Consider the following 19,583-nt stretch of genomic DNA (forward strand, 5'->3'; position numbering starts at 1 on the left):
TGTTCTAATCGGATGCATCTCCCCCCCATAGATTCGATGGCAATGGCAATTATAGCCAAGTCAATGGCAACACCAATGGCTACCAGCAGCAGCAGCAGCAGCAGAAGCAGCCCATCATCAGTAGCAATAAATCCACAGCCACAAGCAGCGCGAACAACACGAGCAACAACGGCAGCCAGGAGAAGGTGCTCAGCGTCAGTGGCAAGAAGAAGTGCTCTCATTGCGGCGACGAATTAGGTAAACTTTGCTACTACGTTGGTTGTGAGTGTTGCGGTTCTATCTATGTCCACCAACTCCTGCTCCTCATTCGCCTGGGCCACATTCTCTAGGCTTGTCAGACACTCAGACACTCAGACACTCACTAGCCTCATGGATCAGGAATAAGCTTTCTCTATCTATCCTATCTCTCCTCCATTTCTCACCTCTTTATCTGTCTCTGTTCTCTGTTCGCGCTTACATGTCTGTCTCAGATCTGGGCTGCACCCACGACAACTGTCGCCAAGTGCACAAAGCGCTCAAATATATTGTTTGGGTGTAATCCAACTAACGTATCGTAATTTCAATTATAACTACAATTAACAAAAAGACTAATATCTGAGACTAAGCTTGAACTAACCGCCTAAGGTAGTATCAATTTCAGTGGAAGAGAACTGCAACGAAATCGCTTACTAATGATTGATTTTGTCTGCCTTTGCTGCTAGGTCGAGGGGCTGCCATGATCATTGAATCGCTGCTGCTGTTCTATCACATCAACTGCTTCAAGTGCTGCGTCTGCCACGTCCAGCTGGGCGACGGACTCAATGGGACGGATGTGCGGGTGCGCAACCACAAGCTCCACTGCCAGAACTGTTACTCCAGCGACGACGGCATCAAGTTTAGCTGCGTTTAGGCGTGGGAGTCGTAGTGGGAGTGCTGGTGGGAGGGACTACTGAATGATTGTTGTTCTTGTTCTTGTTGCTATTGCATCATTGATTGTTGTTGTTGTACTATTACTAGGAACCTAATGACCTAATTCGTATGTTCATGTTGAGAACAAAGTCAAATAAAGAATACAAAGCAAATGTTTCAGAATAATGTTAATTATTGCATTCGTAAATAAGTACGAACATTTTTGAATGTCTTTGCATTGCTTTTTGATTCAGATTTTAACGTTTTATATACGATATTCTACATACATTTATTATAGTACATATACATACATACATACATACATATATACATATGTTTGAAAGAAAAGCCAAGCTCTCTAATGTTTCACGCAAAGTCAAAGTCAAATTTCAAAGGTATACATACGATATAAGATTTATTGTGTGTTGAAAAGTATAAGAGAAAAATGAAAAAACAAAAAAAAAAGTTCTATGAACGTTGTTAAAATTTTTGAAATTGTATATTGCTTATATAGGCCCCTACTTACATACAAACGAAACTAAATTGTACATTCACTTCCCCAACAAAAACTTCTGTTTTCCCCACGCCCTACGCCCACTTAGCATACCTAACGACGTATCCAATGTACCTAAAATTATAAACAGAATACCCTTACACACACACACACACGCAACACACTAACATAAGTACATACAATTATATGCATATATGTATCTACATAAGGATATATAACAAGAAACAATTTAATTTCTAAATGTCGTTATTCTTATTTATTGTAATTAAGCATAGAAATCAAAAGCACGGATATTCTACACACTTTCTGAAGTTTATGATTAACCTTTAAAACTGATTGGTACACTCTGCCCATATGAATCGTGTTTTCTGTATAAAAAGAACATTTTGAATTTCGCGTAGTTTTATAATAAAGTATTTAAAAGAACAATCTTGTCCCTGACGAGCTCATTTCTCTGCATTTATTCAGTTTAGCAGCGCTGGCGGGACGGCAGCCCTGTTAACAGCCCAGATTTAACAGCCTGTTCCGCTCTCAGCTAACAGCATGTAGCGCAGCTGTCTACTGTGCTGTTAACACTGTTCGGTGAGCGCTCTGAGAGTGGCTCGCGATCGCTCACACTTTTATCAGAAGTTAATCTAGACCAGATCTATATATATATAATGGCTTCATGATCTAGACGAGATCTCGGCACGGCACTATCTATTGGGTATAGGACAAGGCTCTGCCGCGACGCTGCCGCTAACGTACACGCGGATTACAGTGACCAATTCCAATGTTCCAATGTTCCGTGTGCGTCTTCAAACACAAACGCAAAAACGGCTCGTTAATTGTTTGGGTTCCGAGCCCTGATCTGGACAGAAACGAGAAGGGACTTGTGAGACGCTTCTTACGCGTCACAACTTTTATACCCGGCACTCAGTACTGCATCTGCAACTTAGCGGTTATTTGTCAAATTTTACATTTTTTCTTCATCTGTCATCCACATCAACAACACTACTCACGCCAACACGCTCCTTTAGCTCGCCACCCTCCCCTAGAAACACACACTGCAGAGTCAGGACAGAGTCGCGGCAGAGGCAGCGGCAGAGACGTGTCAGGGGCAGAGACCAATAAACTGAAGTATCTTTTGGGGGCTGCTTTTGTTCTCAAAAGTATAGCATACTTTCAGGCTGAAAAGTGCCCAATCACAAAATAGCGTATGACAGCCATATCCTGCAGTCCTTGTGGTCCTTGATGGACTCAAGCGATACAGGAGACTCGTACCTTCGCCAGGAGGCATGTCCTGATCCGACAGGAAACAGCCGAGTTATAGCGTTGAAGGGGATTATATAGAAAAACAATATTCAAATGGCATTATCCGTAATGTCCTAGCACCCGAAGTGATCCGGGACATTTTCCCGATCCCGAGGAGGCGTGACATGTCCTTTTTCGACAGGAAACAGCTGTGCTATAGCCTTGTAGAGATTAAAAAGAAAAAACAACGTTAAAATGGCATTATCCTTAATGTCCTTGCAACCGAACTGGTCGCAAAGGATCCAGGACATTGTGCCGATCACGAGGGGGCGTGGCACATCCTGGTCGGACTACAAATAAAGGAGAAAACAACAAAACAAATCTCTCCTGTTATTTTTGTCAAATTTTGACAGTCACCTCTTTGCACAGTGGCGCCCACGCGATGAAGACGGTCATTTCTGGAACTAAAATAACGTAGTTCGAGAATTGGCCGATCTGTGTTGGGACGCCACTGTGAACTTTTGAAATTGCTTCACTGAAATGGCCGAAAACTGGAAAATTTTCAGACAGAGTACCAGGCGAACAGAAGTCAGCAGAAGGTTACTGGTTTCCATGTTTTTTCACTGTGTCAAAATCTGGATGCTATGAAACCGCAATTAATTTTAGTTACTTGGCGACTGGAAACATGGAAACCAGTAACCTTCTGCTGACTTCTGTTCGCCTGGTACTTTGTCTGAAAATTTTCCAGTTTTCGGCCATTTCAGTGAAGCAATTTCAAAAGTTCACAGTGGCGTCCCAACACAGATCGGCCAATTCTCGAACTACGTTATTTTAGTTCCAGAAATGACCGTCTTCATCGCGTGGGCGCCACTGTGCAAAGAGGTGACTGTCAAAATTTGACAAAAATAACAGGAGAGATTTGTTTTGTTGTTTTCTCCTTTATTTGTAGTCCGACCAGGATGTGCCACGCCCCCTCGTGATCGGCACAATGTCCTGGATCCTTTGCGACCAGTTCGGGTGCAAGGACATTAAGGATAATGCCATTTGCACGTTATTTTTTTTTTTTATCTCTACAAGGCTATAGCACAGCTGTTTCCTGTCGAAAAAGGACATGTCACGCCTCCTCGGGATCGGGAAAATGTCCCGGATCACTTCGGGTGCTAGGACATTAAGGATAATGCCATTTGAATGTTGTTTTTCTATATAATCCCCTTCAACGCTATAACTCGGCTGTTTCCTGTCGGATCAGGACATGGCATGCCTCCTGGCGAAGGTACGAGTCTCCTGTATCGCTTGAGTCCATCAAGGACCACAAGGACTGCAGGATATGGCTGTCCTACGCTATTTTGTTATTGGGAACTTTTCAGCCTGAAAGTATGCTTTACTTTTGAGAACAAAATCAGCCCCCAAAAGATACTTCAGTTTATTGGCCTCTGCCCCTGACACGTCTCTGCCGCGACTCTGCCGCTGACTCTGCCCTGACTCTGCAGTGTGTGTTTCTAGGGGAGGGTGGCGAGCTAAAGGAGCTTGTTGGCGTGAGTAGTGTTCTTGATGTAGATGACAGATGAAGAAAAAATGTAAAATTTGACAAATAACCGCTAAGTTGCAGATGTAGTACTGAGTGCCGGGTATAAAAGTTGTGACGCGTAAGAAGCGTCTCACACGTCCCTTCTCGTTAGTATTGTTTCTACCATTCATATTTATAAGTACATTCATTCATTTGGCGTGCTTACATTTGGATAACAGCAGCAGAAGCAGCAACCCAACCTCCTGCCAACAGTATTTATTGTGTGTTGTGGACAGTAACTCAGAAATGTTAGTTGGATTCGGATAATTCGAATTCTTTAGGCGGACAGCAGACGATGCTGGGATCATCGCAAGGATTCAGTTTCGACACGTGTGATTTGCCCGCCGTCTGCAGGAATATCAGGTAATCCGCAAACATATTGTAAGGCCAGAACTTTTGATTCCTGCACATGAGACTGTGGTGGTAGCCGGCATTTCGATCGTATATCAATTTGCGAGCACTTTCCGTGCCCCCCTGCCATTTCTGTGGCGATTTTTGGCTGCAACTGTAAAAATGTATTATCCGTTGATGGTCTCGAATGCCTTAGCAGTGCGCCACTTACAGCTTAATGAGTGCCAACCGCTCGAGTTTCTTGAAATCTTCGGATTGGGCCACTGCGCGCAATGCCGGTGGTCCGTCGCATCGCTCTGCGAAGGTTATTAGGGAGTGAAATGGAATCTCATGGAAGCGAATCGCCTCCAGAACGAGCCCGATGTGCGTTACGCGCTCGGGCCAATTGTAGTTTAGCCAAACGATAGCCGCCATCAGAACCTGCGGAGAGGGCTCGAGATGGATTATAGGGTTTCCAGCTACTCCTGGAATCCCTTTACGCACCTCCAATTCTGAATTAACCCACAAATGGCCCTTGAACAAACGTCTCACTAACAGCGGCGGGAGTCTCACGAACTCGGAGCTGGCAGCAAACTGCAGAAAGACCTCAGCCACGCGGGGCATCAGAATCTCATTGAGTTTCGCACTGGCATTGGGGCAACCGCAGAGGACCATCGTGTTAAAACTGTCCTCTGTGACGGTCTCGAGAATCTCCCAGCATTTTTGGTGCAAATATTCGCAGCCCAGGAACTCGGCGGCCTTTACAATATTCAGTAACGAGGAGTGCCCGATGTAGTCCTTGTCCTTACCCTCGAAGGGCCAGCGATAGAGAATGCCAAAGTCATGGGCGCTAATCACATTTGTGGATATGTGGTACTCCTCCTTCGGCTCCATTTCGCGGAACAACTTACTAATCACCTGCAGGATAATTCGATGGCATTCGAATCGCTTGTTGTCCACCACCACCACCAAATCGGTTGAAGCTTTGTTCTTCTCTATGGTGTGCATCAGCGAATGGGCCACGCTTTCGCGCCCAGGATATTGGTGTTTCGACCACAGGTCCTGCGTCGATTCGTACGATGGCACAAATGTGGACAACTTTGTCTTGGGGCCAGGCTTCGGTGCAGGCGACAGCATTGCTGGCACAGACGCTGCTTCAGCGTCCTCCATAATACTTTGGGGTTTCATGTCAGAAAAATTAAAATTAATCTAGTAGTGACAGCAGCCTCCTCGATCCTGAATTTCGCTTAGATGGGATGAGGTCTCCATGCTGGAAAGTCTATAAAAGTTCGCCTTCTGCAGCTTCTTTGTGGGCGATCCAAACACTTTATTACTGAGACACATCAAATTGAAAAAGATTGTTGTTACACAGCTTTCGACTTAAAAAGAAACCTCAGGCCACCCCCCAACTAAGGTGTCGGTGGGCCTAGGCTGTGGGCAGGAACGTCAACTTCTCGTTGAGCTGCAGCTGCGTCTTGATAAGCTGGGAGAGCGTGATGACCATCAGAAGGTTGCGCACATTGGCGTTGAACATTTGGGTGAACTGCTCGTGGCTCATGTGCGGCACGGAGTGAATGAGGTCGAGCAGCTGGCGGCCGACAGCGTTGTCCGGCGTCACCTTGTGGGCAATCACATCGTCGACGTACTTCAGGATGAGGTCTAGCAGGGATTGCAGCTTCGTGGATGCTTCGGATATTTGGGCCAGGTCCAGCATGGGCGGCACTGTTTTTGGACGGTTGGCCGGGGCCACGCCCACCGTCTTCTGCAGCAGCTTCAGGCCAAAGGTCTCCGGCTCGTAGCTGGTTAACTCCACGGGAATGGGTGTGAACATGCAGCCGGATTTTCCGCCGGGCACGCCCAACTGGATGCACACATAGGACCGCAGGCCCATGCGTCCGCCCTGCAGGGATGTATCCACGGTGAGGTGGACCGGATTGTTGCACTCCCGGGCGTAATACTCATGAATGACGGAGCTGTGGTTCGTCACATCATTGCCGGTGGCCCACCAGCCTATAACGAACTCGTTGCAGTTCACCTTCTTGTTCAGGTCGTACATGTCCAGGGCATAGCTCAGCTCCGCCTCCACCTGGTCGTCGTGTTCCTTGTGCGGCACACAGAAGCAGTTGGTCACCTCGACGACATTATTTTCCACCGATCCCAGCAAAGTGCCGATGACGCGCTGTGACTCCGCGGCGCGGCGCTCAAAAGCATCCACCACCTGGAAGAGCACCACGGGATGGACGCGAACAGTAAGATTTAATGCTGACATATTGTTCAAAGTGCAGTGCAAATGCAAAAATTAGAAAATTTTAGCGAAAACTTAGTCGCCACGCTGTGTTTGAGAGTGACCGTAGATTTTTCGATCAAATATACCGCATGTCCTTTAAAAATATACCAAAATACACCCTTTACTTTTCACAAATATACTGTAAATATACCGTAAATCTTAGATAATTTTCCTCGACTTTCATCTTCTGTTTAATATTACTAGGTGGTTAGGATTCTCAGCTTTAAAAATGTAGTTTAACTCGAATCATTACTCAATTCTCCACAGTATTGGCTGATTTTCATGACATATCTTTATTGGATTGATTGCAAAATAAGCTTAAAACTAAAAAGGGCAACCACAATAGCATTAAAAGTTACGTGTCGTCTTAGAATTTTTTGTATGACCAGCCGATAGCATAGTATAGTATGGGCACTTTTATACCCAACTTACTATAATAAATATTAAAATTTCATGTTACCAGCTGCTTTTGAAGCTTAACAATGATTTTTTTCTTAGACTGAAATGCTTTTAACCCTTTCATATGTTTTCTATGTATGTACATTTGTATATACCAAATGATCTAGTGTGTACATTCTGGGTATCTATAATCTGCAAAATTTCGTTGAGAGGCTCACCAACACATATTGATTTGTTTGGAGCCAGAGATTTCCAAAATGTCCTCAATTCGAGGATGTCCAAGGGTACTAAAAGTTGGTAAATATCCCCAAAAGTATATAATATATCGTGAATGGTCCCTCTGATATTTACATTCGTCAAGCTAGGTTGCTGTTCGCTCTACGTCATTTGTGGAACATGTTGGCAGCCATGTGAGCAGCGAACATGTTGGCAGCAATTGTGGGACCAATGCCAGCGGCTATCATTTGCTTGAATGAAATCGACATTGTACATACATATGTATAATGGGAGGATCAGGTGGAATTTGAAACTTATTGAACATCTGTTTTGCTGTGAGTGGATCTGAAATATAAACCCCGTTCTTGCCAGCACCTTGCCAGTTTTTAATCCTGTCCACTGTGTTGATTCCACCACTAACATTACGGAGTAGATCATCCCCAGACGAGAGTCAACAGACAAAAGAAGCGCCTCATGGACTTTGTTTACATACATATAAACAAATTTTTATTAAATAAGTTGTTTACATCATGCACACAGTTGTGTTGTGCATTAATATAAGCTTTGTATTTGTATTTCTACGAGAGATTAGCTTAGCCCTTCTATATGCTGGCCTGATCGACGCCTTTACGATGTGCTTTCTATTGGCTAATTGCCACCAAATCAACAACAGCTGGTGGCCGAGACCGCTCTACCACACTTCACACTTTTGAACTGGATTCATGGGGGAACCTTCCGGACACTGGAAGTCCTTGGCAAAGTCCTTCATGTTGCTGAGCGAGCCCAGCACACGGAACTCAGACGGCGAATGCACGCCGGTGGTGATCCGCATCTTGAGCGATTCTGCAGGCAGAAAAAGGATATATCTTCAGTATAAAGATCTAAATAATATTGAGGAATTTCAGTTAACCTTTGCGATATTTGGCACACCAGGTCTGGCCGGCTGAGATCCAGAACATTTGCTGCGGAGTGTAGTCCAGCCCAGGCAGCTTCGGCTCCTCTCCGTGCTTCTGCACCCATCGCTGGTAGGCAATGTACGACTCCTTGACGCCGCCATTGTCGGCGATGTTCTCACCCTGCGTATTGATGCCATTCAACTGGGAGGGAAGGAGGGAAGACACCATTTAGAGCTGAGCCAAGCTGCCGAAAAGGATATCTGACTTACGTGGAGACCTGTGGCACGTTCCGTGTAGTTGCCGTACTGGTCGATGATGCACTGGGCCTTGGAGAGGTATGCCTTCTGGGTGTCCGGCTGCCACCAGTCGCGCAGATTTCCCTTGACATCGAATTGACGTCCCTGATCGTCGAAGCCGTGGGTGATCTCGTGGCCAATCACGTAGCCAATGGCTCCAAAGTTCATGTACTTGGGACGCTGGGCATTGAAGAAGTGTCCCTGGAGTATTCCGGCAGGGAACTCTGTCCAAGTCAAAGGGAAGAGTAAATTAGAATCCCTACTTGGCAGGGGCTTGCTCTCTGCTTACGTATGCTGTTCTCCAGGGAGGAATAGAAGGCATTCACGATGGCAGGACGGGCGTGACGCACCCAGTCCGTCTTGTTAACGGGCAGACGCAGCTTGTTGAACGAGTAGTCGGTGCCGAAGATGTTCATGCCCAGGAAGGACTCGAAGTACTTGTCGGGATTGATGTCCAGCTTGGCATAGTACTTGGCCAGTTTCTCATTGTCGAGCATCTCGTCGGGGTAGCCGATGTGCGTGGCCATGCTGTGCAGCTTCAGCTTGGCCTCCTTCTTGGTCTTGGCATCCATCCAGTTGACCTCGTCCAGAATGTCATTAAACACCGCTCTGATATCGTTGACCATGTCCAAGGCGTTCGCCTTCGAGTCCTGGTTGAAGTGCTTGCGCACATAGAGCGAACCAACCGATATTCCCAGGCTGATGACGTGTTCGAATGTTAATTAATTAGATGTGATGTCGTTTGTTGTTGATTGTTGATTGGAGATTGTTGATTGTTGATTGCAGATTGTTGTTGTGCAGTTGTTGAAATGGTTGCAGGTAGAGTTTGGCGTGAAAGTGAGACACAAAATGAATATGAATAATTAAGATAAAAGCCTTAAGTTAGGTCGACTGGGGCTACCATGGGTAAGGAAAGTGGAGGAACAAAAGTAAAATAGCCACAATAGGATCGAACGTGAACAAAAGTGCACTTCAAACTCAAAAAAAGAGAGAAAAACCCACTCAGCAGCTAACGTTAAATGTGAGCCTCTCTCTCTGTGGTTAGCACTATTAATGGACCAACGGGTTTATTTCGCCTTCTTTGTTGGGTGGGTGCCACTGTCTCTGGTGTCTGGTGTCTGGTTAGTGCATTTGGTTATAGCTGTATGTATGTGTGTGTGTTTGTTGTGTTGGGTGTGTGTGTGTGTATTATAGTTCCCGTGTGAATAGTTTTGTTTATTTTTTGGTATGCATTTCTCTAAATGTTTCAAGTACCTATCGTTATCTTCTTCTTCTTCATCCATGCTGCAAAGTCACAAAGAAATCAAAAGAAGATACAGAAACAAGTAAAACTTGCTGCAGATATGTACATAGTACATAAATACATACATTTACATACATATATGTATGTAAATATGTATACATATGTAGGCCTAAGCCGAGGCATCGCATCGCCTCCCTCCCCGCCCAGAAGACAGCCGAATGGGTGTGTCCGCCCACTCGCAACACTAACCTGCCAGTGGCAATGTCCACACACTCCTTCCAGCGCGCCTCCTGCTCCTGGCGTCCCGACAGTGCCGTCGCATACTGCAGCTGCCGCTTGCGGAACTCCTCGCTGAGGAAGCCAATCGAGAAGGAGTGAATGCGCCAGAACATGTAGTTGGCAATGTCCCGCTGGGGCGTCTTGGCCAGCAGCTTGCCGAGATCCTCGAAGAAACTGGGCACGGACAGGTTGATCATCTCGTCATCGGCCATGCTGAGACCCTCGGGCAGCAGGGCATTCATGTAGTCCACCCACTGGACGTAGGGATAGGCGGCCTGCAGCTGCTGCGGACTGCGCAGGTTGTACAGCTCCGAGGAGTTGCGACGCTTCTCGTTTGGCCACGAGATCTAAAAGAGGAGAACATGATGACATTTGGAATTGGAACTGGGATTGTGATCACTTACATTGGCCAGTGCCATTTCGAACTCGAGAGACTGCAGCAGCTCCTTCTTGGCCTGCTCCTTGTTGGCTCCGAAAAGCACAGCAATGTCCACCATGTAGTCGTAGTAGGCCGTCACCAGGGTCTCATTGAAGCCCTTGACCAGATACTCACGACTGAGTGCCAGAGCCGACTGGTCCAGCTGTAATTCATAGAAAATCCTCAGTTATGCTTCATTTCAGGTGGAATTTCGTTACCGACATCAATCAATCGCTTTGTGCTGTTCTGTAGGTCCACTCCGATGGAAAAGTCAATGATGTAGTCCATGCTGAAGCCGGCGTTTCGGAACTTCTTGACCTGCTCTTGCCAGCTCCAGGTGTTGTCCGCGTTCCAGGCGTCGCCCTTGAGCAGTGGCCAACCGCCCAGGGACTCGGCCATTCTGGTGATGGGTTCCGCGCCCCGTGACTCGATGAGAGCTGTCGAAGAAGCGGAGCAACCATTAGCAACCATTCAGGAGAGTCTACTCCACCACCACTCACTCTTGTTCATGCACGCCTTGTAGAGCAGATTGGGGAGGCGGAAGTGCTTGGGCTCCGTGTCCGGTCGGTCCGCGGTGATGATGTCCTTCAGCTGTTCCTGCAGCTTGTCCGAAATGACCGAGAACGTGCTGATGGCCACCTTGTCATCGGGAATGTTCTCCTCCTCGATGTAGGTGCCGCAGGCGAACTCGTAGAAGTTGTCACACGGCTCCACCTCGGGCTTCATCTTCCGCAGCACCGTCGAAGCCGTGTGGATGCACTCCCGGCTGAGACAGGCATTGTCCATCTCCGTCTTCCCCTTGACCGGAGCCACCGGCACCTGGTTCATGCTGGTGGTGTCCCCATGCAAGGCCGTGGCCTTTGGAGCCTCTCCACCGTCCATTCCCATGTTCTTGCCACGCGACCTGAGGACATCGTTCAGCCACAGGCCCAAGACGGCTGCTGCCACCACGAACAGAATGCTGCTGACAATGAGGAGGCTTCTCTCCAACTTGGTGCGTCGTCGCCACCAGCTTGGGTTCCTGTAAAACAAAGAAGAATAAAAGAATTAATGAAACTTTCGATTTCTCTGCCACATTCCTGCGCACTCTGCTACAAGTACGAAGATTCTGAGTAGCTTTAAGATAAGTTCTTAATGTGGCAATCATTCAAATGAAAAGCTTTGACCAGAAATCTGTGGTTCAGTGTAATTACTGGTCTCACTTCCGATTTGTCAATGGATCCCCGCAACCACCTGAGCCACTGCCGCCTGGCAATTTGTGGCTTTAATAATTGTTCATAGTTTTTTTTGTTGCCAGTTCAACTGGTTGAATTTTGTGCGCACAAGTTTGTAAAGCCATTTCTGGTGGTAGTGCTAGTAGTTACGACATTTTGTTTATTTTTTGCGGATTTACTGGCACACGAAACGAACCAACCAGACCATGCCCAGCGAAGCTCTCTCCCACAGCCCACAGCCAAACACACGCGCTCGGAGTGGAGTCTGTGTCGGGCGTTTGGCTCAAGCTTTTTTAATGTTCAGCCATTTCCGTGCTCAAAGTGTAAGTAGATCAAAATATAAAAAGGGAAAACTGAAACTGAAAACTGATGAATATTTGCACGCTTCAATTACGGCTGAAAATTGTAAAATAATAACACAAAATTTATGGCGAAGATGCTTTAATGAGCGATTAAGTCACGGGCCGTAAAAGCGTTTGCTGGCGACCACGATTAAGGGGCAAAGGTCAGCTCCAATACGATGAACGCTAGCAGACAGATATGTACCATTCTATGAGATATAAATCCGAAAAGTCACGCCAAATGTTAGAGTAATTATCTGGGTTAATGTGCCTGAACTTGTACCAATCCAAAGCCACAAAAAAGGGAATAAATAAATCAAATATATCCACCATATTGTAGATCTATGTTTGTATGTGTGCGACGCTCTTGAAAGTTCCCATATAAGTTTATTGCTGAATTTGGCAAACTTATTTACATATTTGATTTGTTTTCAGCATTTATCAAACATTTTGGCAGCACATAGCACGCACGAGTATATCGTATTTATTCGAATTTTTTGTGCCAATTATTGGCGACTTAATGAATTCTACTTCAGCAAAGATTACAGAAAGAACTGGTTAAGATGTCGAAATGTTAAGAAAAGAATTCCAATCGATTAACCAGTTTCGTAAATGATATTACCAATTTGCACGGTTGCAATTAAACGCAGGTAATGATGCGAAGTTTACAAAGTTGAACGACATTTTCAGCCCAGCTCGACTTGGTGGCCCCAGCAGATCCGAGAGTGTGTTCTCTGCTGTGTTCTCATTGAGTGGATTTCCCAATGGCAGCAGCACTCGAGGCATACTAACACAAAACATGCTAAATAAACAGACTGAGCGGAGCAAGCGGTGAATGAGCAGAAACTCTATGTAGTTGAGGGTCTCATCGAAACTTGAGTACCCTTCCGCATATGGGATATATATATGTATGTAGATAATCTTCACAATCATCTTGTATGTATAATCCCACACACTGTTGATGCCGAATATGATAGATGATTGCCACGCTGAGGGAGCTTCCCCAATTAGCCACAAAAACGAGAATCGTGCGCCGTCATTCCTCGCTATCTGGCGGCATTTCCTTTAAGCAATCCTCCCCCCTCCCCTCCTATCACGACCGACAACCAAGAACCTGTAGCCATAATGCTACCCAAAGCCGGGCCTAACATTACCTCAACTTTTGCATTCCCATTGACGCTGTGTCGCGCCTTATCAGTGATTCCGATGGATGCCCAGATGCATTCATGCAGATGGGAGATATCTATACCTATCTCTCTCTCTCTCTACCTCTCTCTCTCTCTGTGATGAATACAAATACACAAGTGTTACCAACTTTATGTAAGTGGCAGCTGCTGGACGTTGGGGTGTGGGTGCGGGTGCGGTGTTCTTGTGCCCCAGGGGGCTTCGGGTGCGCCCATGTCAATAGGTCGGCCCAGCCCCAGCCCTTCTTTTGTCTCTCATTCTCATCCTCATCCTCATCGCTGTGTCTTGTCGTCGGCGGACGAGTTGCGTTGCGCCCAATAAATGTGTCAAGTGCAGGCGGTGTGCTTTTGCCATTGACGTGGCCACGTCACCCACACACGCTCACACGTGATTCGTACACACGCGTATGATGCTTACACATACATACATATAAGTATGTATATTTAGGTATATTTCGAGTCTGTGTGCGTTGTGTGAGTGACGTTTGGAAACTTTTTGTCGGGGCTGTGTTTTGTTTTTATTGTTTTGCCTTTTAATACGTTTTTGATGGTTTCTGGCAGTGTCCGCTCTGCCAGTGTCTTTATTAATATTCAAAGCCTAGATTGACAGCACAGACATTTCAGCAATGTTATCTCCATACAAATATTATTTTACCAAAAGTAAAACTTTTGCCAATGTCGCTTCCTTGGGCACATTACTTAATTAACGGTGCATTGCACTGTTATGAAGCTGTTTGACTCACACACTTTTAAATGAATAACTGTAATTGCTTCACCTCTTTGCCTTTATCCCCTGTGGATCCCAGATATGGCAACTCTGCTGACAGTAGTAGCAGAGCAACTCCACTCCCTCCTATAGAGCATGTTAGCTGCAGCATGACGCATATGACATAGTTGGCAAATGTGAGGGAACCAATTTGTGTTTATGGCTATGGTAATCAGCTGTTCGATATTTAATGAGACCGCCCCACAAGCGAGCTTTTGCTTTTGCGAAGTTTTAACTTTTGTTTGTTGCAACTCATTCGTAAATCATAAGAATATTAAGCAAATTGACGTACGCTTATACGTGGGCACGTGCAAGGCAAGTCGCTTTCCCAGTCTCTGGTGTTTGCATAGTTTTTCTTTTTGGCTTTTACTGGCTGCCGTGTTACATTGTCGTAGTTCCCCCTGAAAGAAAATGCCACGACAAATTGCCTTTCAAGTGTTAATTTGTGCCACAGACACAATTACCTAATACATTTTAATTTCGTTGTGCGAGAGATGGAGAGATGCCACCAGAGATGAGCTCGAGTCTACTCGCGTTTAATTGCCTTGCCCAACGAAAAGCTTTCATATCTTTCCAACTGAGTCGCGCTCCCCAGTGAGAGTGTATCTGTAGCTACATATGTATGTACATAGATACTCGTATAATTGTCGTATCTATGCCGTGCGCGCTCATTAAGATGTCAGGGATTGCACTCTGAGACGCATTTGTCCAGGGCAAATCTCAGTCCAAAATCTAGATAAATGGCAGACACAAGAGATATGTAGACCAGATATCTGAGTTTCTGATTTCTGATTTCTATGCAAATCCATTGAGGTGCGCGTAAGCTTTCTCTTTTGTCAGGCTTAAACTTGAACTTGGTGCCCAAAGTGGATTGATCTTATGGCTGGAGTGAGATGGATCCAACAGGTAACAGCCAGCGACAAACCCCTCGAAATGTATTTACCAGCAGGAAGAGTGCAATTTGCCAGCCAGCAGGAAGAAATCAGCGACAATGCAATTTGCCCAGTGCCTTCCTTGCCCTGCCACTTAATTTGCTACCTTTAATGGTGGCTCGGGGCAGGAAAAGCCAACGGAAGCTCCTCTGGAAGCGCCACAGCGAAATGGCCAACAAAATGCAGTCCACGAGGGGAATGCGATGCTCAGACGGGAGGGAGTGGAAGTGGAAGTGGAAGTGGGGGAGTAGGAGTTGCTGATGGACGAAGGAAAGGGAAAATAAGACGCAACAGCCGCGGGGCTCGACGTTGATTGAATTGATGTTGCCACGGCGTCGAGTCCACCGAAGGCAAGGCCGCCTAATTACCGTTATGTGGCAGGATTGCCAACAACTTGTCGGCCCAGCACGGCCCGGCCCAGCCGCCAAGGTAGCCAAAAAATCAGTTGCGTTTTGCATGCCAACATAATGGAAATTGTCAAATTTTATGAGCATATAATTTTATTGCATTCAATTGGAAGGGTGCCCAAAACGCACACACGCAACACACTGAAAATATTGGCACATGACAATGATAGGTAATAGGCCTTACAATAACATTGTACACATAAATAGTTGTTAACAATAGCCCCCAAGTTCAGTTAATTAATATGCACCACGCATGAGATTTATTGCCAGAGCGAAATGGTGTGTCAACCCATTTTCAAGGCTTGACCTCAAATATAGGAATACAGAAGTGATGGGAATGAGGCAACATGCGAAGAGAGTGCATTAAATACTCAAAATACTCGCAAGCGATCCTCAAGTCCACCTGACTCATGGCACGTTCTCAGGTTCAATTACCCAGCCACACACAGAGCCACAATTCCTGAAGAGCCCAAAGCTCCGCCCCATCATCAATCACTGCAGAGACAAATAAGAAAACAATTCACATTTTATTATGTGGCAAAAAGGGGAGGAAGAACAAGTCAAAGACCGAGCCATTACGTGGACGACACGCTCTAAAATCTTGTCGAATTACCAAGAATAATTCTGGAAATTAAGCTGCCTGCTGGCCCCATTCCAGCGTTCATTTCCAGCGACTCACGTACGGTTCATAAGGAAGCGAGGCAAGTCGAGTCGATTGGCCACCATAAATTACAGATCTGATGAAATTCGGCAGAGACAGGTGTGAGGATTCTTTCAGCACCAGCGAATGAATCAGCTGTCGAGGAAGCGACTTTGGCTGCGGTTCATGGCCAAGACGTGCATTTCGATGGAATTTGTCAGCCAGCAGAACAAAGAGAAAGTGTTGATCACGGAGAATCCAATGACCTCTGGGGTTCATAGCCATTGGGTAACCAAAACGAAGCTCTGACCGCCACGATTACATATCTCAATCTCAACATTTCTGTGCTGTGGCCAAGCACAATTAAAAAGGGAAAGGTCAGTTATTATTTCTGCATAGTACGGCGGTGGGAGCTCTCTTAACCACAGACTTCACTTCACCTTCAGAAGAACCCAAGAGTCAAGAAAAACTGAAATGAAAACGCAGCCAGCCGCATGGCCAGAGCATTGCTGACCATAATTGGAGTTGCACTTAAAGGTCTGCGTGCATTTAATTATGCAATTGAGCAAATAGCTGCCAAACAGCACCACAAACTCAAAGGCAAACACAAATAAAAAGAGAGAAGAAAAAAAGGCAAATCACTTTGGTTCTTGGCTGATTTCTCGGCTCTCAAGTCAGCTCTTTGTCTGCCCCAAATACCATTTAGAATCACTTGGGACAAAAATAAAGAAGCACATTCAGAATTAGTCAAATAGCCGAAACCGGTAAGGCAATCGAGCCTCTAAAGGTGTGATTTTTTGTTGTTGTTTTTGTTTTTGCTTTTAGTTGTGTTTAGGCGCCGGGGGTCCGGTCCACAAAGCCTTTTATTGTTGAGAGTTTGCGTCTGAAATCGAACCCGAGCGATATGGAGACGAGACGACCTTTTTTTTAGGCACGACAACAAAAAAATAGCCAAAAAATGATTCGCTTACGTAATTTTGACCTACAAATTTGCGCATAAAAAACGTCCGTACATAAATCGTTTTATGCGCCCGAAATACACGTAAACATAACCTTCTATTTATATTTAATTAAAAACAAAAGTGATCTTCTGCCGGCGAAAAGGTATTTCGATAAGGAATTTGGAAATTGGCGGTGGGAGTTCAGCGAGTCAGTTGGGGGTTTTGCTTAATTTTTGTATCTTTTGTAAGTATTATCTGTTTGCTCATTGAATAATTATATTTGAGACCCATTAGCGGAACAATAGGAATGTTGTTCAAATGATTCATAAACGGATGGATGGAGTCGGCTAGGAAGCATTCGTGCCAGCAAAGAACAATGCAAAACAGTCAGCAGTGGGAACAGCAAAAGCAAATCTAAATTGTATGTTGCGAGCACTTAAATAACTCTGGACACGCGTTGATTAACAACAAAATAAATATTACTAATACTTAGGCTCCGCTTGGGTCTCGAAGGTAATGGAAGTTCTTACTAAAACTAAAATGAGTCGCCTAGCAAAAGTTGAATGAATGCTCAGGCTTTGACTCTTTTTTGAGAGCTATCCCGATCCCGATCCCAGTCCGTCTTGGTTGAGTGAACCTGATTAAGACCCAACCGATCCCCACTGGAAACCCGTTTCTCGAATTTCCAACCAAAACAAAAAGTTTTATAAAAATACAAATAAAAAGCAGAGGCAGAGGCAGAGATTTACCGGCTCTGTCATTGCCACTGCCGGAGTGATAAGCCGGAGTGGAGTGGCGTCCCCAGCATATCGTACCGTATCCCCCTACGAAACGTGTTTTCAATAAACATGCGCAACTTTCTTTTTCCAATGTGTCCATATAAAATATGTGCATATATGTACGAGTTTATGTATACATAAATAATTATGTAGGGTGGCTGGTGGCTAGTGAAACTGTCCGAACACCCGAGGTGGCAAACGGGGATCGAGAAACCTATGGATGGTTGGGAATTTGGAGTCTTCAAACTTGTGGCTGTGCATTATGTGAAGTACGAGGAGCTGGTGCTTTGGCTGTAACTACATTATTAACAAAGATAAACTTACTTAATGACTGTTTGCATGTCGGCCGTTTAGCTGTTTAACAATATTTGATTTACGACGCGTCTGGTTTGCTTAATATTGTTATCTTGCAGGTAACGAGACGCTGTTAAGCTGTTAAAAATAGATTAATTGTATTTATTAAACACTTGAAACCAAAACTTCAACTCAAACTTCAAATTAAAATGGTTTTGAGCGCCGCAAGAGAACTGCCGATTCGATTTATGCATTTAATCTTTGCCAATGTTTGTTCTTTTTTATTTATTCAAGTATTTAGCAGGAAATTTAATGCTTTACACTGCGCTCTTCAGCTTCAAATTTGAAATAAACTGTCAGAGGTATTTGTTGTACATATTTTCACCCACTCAACGATTTGTAGGTAAAACTCGACAGCCGACGACAAGCGGCAAGCGACGACTGTGGTCTGCACTGACAAATCGCCTCTATTTAAAAACAAAAGCGTGAGCTGAGCCCCCGTTTTTGCCCCCCATTGATGGAGCTTGGATGCTCTATCGAGTCAGAGCGCGAAGACAAGAAGGTTCGAAATCTTTCGAAAATATCTTTTTTTTTTTTTCAGATCATTCATGGCCAATGTAACTTTGGGAATTATTTATGCACATATGGTTTGCCTTTTTTCATTCCTTTTTTCAAGTAACCGCTGCTCATTACAGACTCATTGCCCATTCCGTATTCTCCATACATAGGGCATAGGATGGGCACAGCGAGTGAGAGAGAGAGAGAGAGTAAACGAGAAGATGAAACAATTAAAATAACAGCACTTCACCAAAAATGCATTAATCTAATTATTAAAGCTAAATAATTAATTAAATTTAATATATTACATTTAAAAATGAAACACACCAAAAAGAGCCAAATGTTTCGAATATGCCGCCAAATGTACCAACAGTGCGCGCAACTTTAGGTGTGGACAACTTTGATGCAGTTGCGGAACTGCCAACTCCGGTTATAAATAAGTACTGAAAACCTGTAACACTGCCCTTTTGGCGAATAATTTTGATTGGTCGGAAAAAAAGTATTAAAAGTATTTATTTTCGATATAAAATTTCAAAGTATGTACATGGCGGGATGCAATGTAATAGGAAGTAAATCTTAAGATCTTCAAGGCAATGTTCTGGGCAGGGAGTTGATAAATCTTTCGAAGTAATTTTGTATTACAGGTTGTTGAATTTGGCACTGTCCACTGGCCATCGACGGGTAGGTAGCGGCTTTTTCACACCTAGCACCTAGCACTACTATTTCATTTAATTAATGAAAAACTAGAAGATGTTTCAGGAGTACTTCTGCCTTATAATGGCTTTATAAACAGGTATTACTTGTTCAAATCGGAAAAATACTTTTTGAAAATTGTGAGGCGCGGCACTACTATTTCATTGAACACAACTGTGTGTGTATTCTAGATCTGCTTCGCATGTATAGGTTTTTTTTCAAGTGCTCTCGAAACATTATGGTCTATGCACTTTTGGAAGACGTTTGC

General features: G+C 44.9%; 4 protein-coding genes across 12 annotated transcripts in view; 1 reads left to right on the forward strand and 3 right to left on the reverse strand.

Annotated features, from left to right (window-relative positions):
* LOC117898646 (uncharacterized protein CG43427) overlaps window positions 1–1,324 on the forward strand; it is a 61,307-nt gene extending 59,983 nt beyond the window's left edge. For 5 of the 7 annotated variants that reach the window (XM_034808210.1, XM_034808207.1, XM_034808213.1 and 2 more), the window contains 2 exons: window positions 32–237; window positions 702–1,324. In XM_034808210.1, coding sequence (XP_034664101.1) covers window positions 32–237; window positions 702–889 — 394 coding nt within the window. In that variant the 3' untranslated portion in view covers window positions 890–1,324. Of the gene's footprint in view, window positions 1–31; window positions 262–470; window positions 625–701 lie in introns of those variants that run through there. The other 2 variants (XM_034808211.1, XM_034808212.1) reach the window with 2 other exon arrangements.
* A 3,040-nt stretch (window positions 1,325–4,364) lies between these two features.
* On the reverse strand, window positions 4,365–5,724 carry LOC117898648 (kelch-like protein 36). Of its 2 annotated transcripts, none has more exons than XM_034808220.1 (3): window positions 5,037–5,724; window positions 4,765–4,973; window positions 4,365–4,701 (listed from the first exon to the last, which is right to left on the reverse strand). In XM_034808220.1, exons 1-3 carry the CDS (start codon window positions 5,718–5,720, stop codon window positions 4,452–4,454), a joined length of 1,143 nt encoding a protein of 380 aa, XP_034664111.1. In that variant the 5' UTR covers window positions 5,721–5,724; the 3' UTR covers window positions 4,365–4,451. The 2 variants fall into 2 exon arrangements, with proteins under 2 accessions (XP_034664111.1, XP_034664110.1); XM_034808219.1 differs by having other exon boundaries at window positions 4,365–4,707.
* Window positions 5,725–5,842: 118 nt separating this feature from the next.
* Window positions 5,843–6,881, reverse strand: LOC117898650 (eukaryotic translation initiation factor 3 subunit F-1). Its single transcript, XM_034808221.1, has one exon. It carries the CDS (start codon window positions 6,799–6,801, stop codon window positions 5,959–5,961), a length of 843 nt encoding a protein of 280 aa, XP_034664112.1. The 5' UTR covers window positions 6,802–6,881; the 3' UTR covers window positions 5,843–5,958.
* Window positions 6,882–8,007: 1,126 nt separating this feature from the next.
* Window positions 8,008–18,513, reverse strand: LOC117898647 (neprilysin-2). Of its 2 annotated transcripts, XM_034808217.1 has the most exons (11): window positions 18,454–18,513; window positions 18,095–18,202; window positions 11,067–11,587; window positions 10,789–11,003; window positions 10,553–10,729; window positions 10,119–10,495; window positions 9,881–9,910; window positions 8,916–9,325; window positions 8,600–8,850; window positions 8,345–8,531; window positions 8,008–8,277 (listed from the first exon to the last, which is right to left on the reverse strand). In XM_034808217.1, the coding sequence occupies exons 2-11, from the start codon at window positions 18,109–18,111 to the stop codon at window positions 8,126–8,128; spliced, it is 2,337 nt and encodes a 778-aa protein (XP_034664108.1). In that variant the 5' UTR covers window positions 18,112–18,202; window positions 18,454–18,513; the 3' UTR covers window positions 8,008–8,125. The 2 variants fall into 2 exon arrangements, with proteins under 2 accessions (XP_034664108.1, XP_034664109.1); XM_034808218.1 differs by lacking the exon at window positions 9,881–9,910.
* Window positions 18,514–19,583: the final 1,070 nt, after the last annotated feature.

Source organism: Drosophila subobscura, chromosome O (assembly GCF_008121235.1).
Source record: "Drosophila subobscura isolate 14011-0131.10 chromosome O, UCBerk_Dsub_1.0, whole genome shotgun sequence".
NCBI lineage: Eukaryota > Metazoa > Arthropoda > Insecta > Diptera > Drosophilidae > Drosophila > Drosophila subobscura.

Bases quoted from the DNA above. Each gene is read 5' to 3' on its own strand.
- LOC117898648 (XM_034808219.1), bottom strand. From the start codon at position 5,720: ATGAAACCCCAAAGTATTATGGAGGACGCTGAAGCAGCGTCTGTGCCA. The intron at 4,974-5,036 runs GTGCGTAAAGGG...CCCTCTCCGCAG, and splicing joins GGGTTAATTCAGAATTGGAG to GTTCTGATGGCGGCTATCGT. The intron at 4,708-4,764 runs GTAAGTGGCGCA...ACATTTTTACAG, and splicing joins CGGTTGGCACTCATTAAGCT to TTGCAGCCAAAAATCGCCAC.
- LOC117898650 (XM_034808221.1), bottom strand. From the start codon at position 6,801: ATGTCAGCATTAAATCTTACTGTTCGCGTCCATCCCGTGGTGCTCTTC.
- LOC117898647 (XM_034808217.1), bottom strand. The intron at 10,496-10,552 runs GTAAGTGATCAC...CTCCTCTTTTAG, and splicing joins TCGAAATGGCACTGGCCAAT to ATCTCGTGGCCAAACGAGAA. The intron at 8,278-8,344 runs GTTAACTGAAAT...TTCTGCCTGCAG, and splicing joins GTGTGCCAAATATCGCAAAG to AATCGCTCAAGATGCGGATC.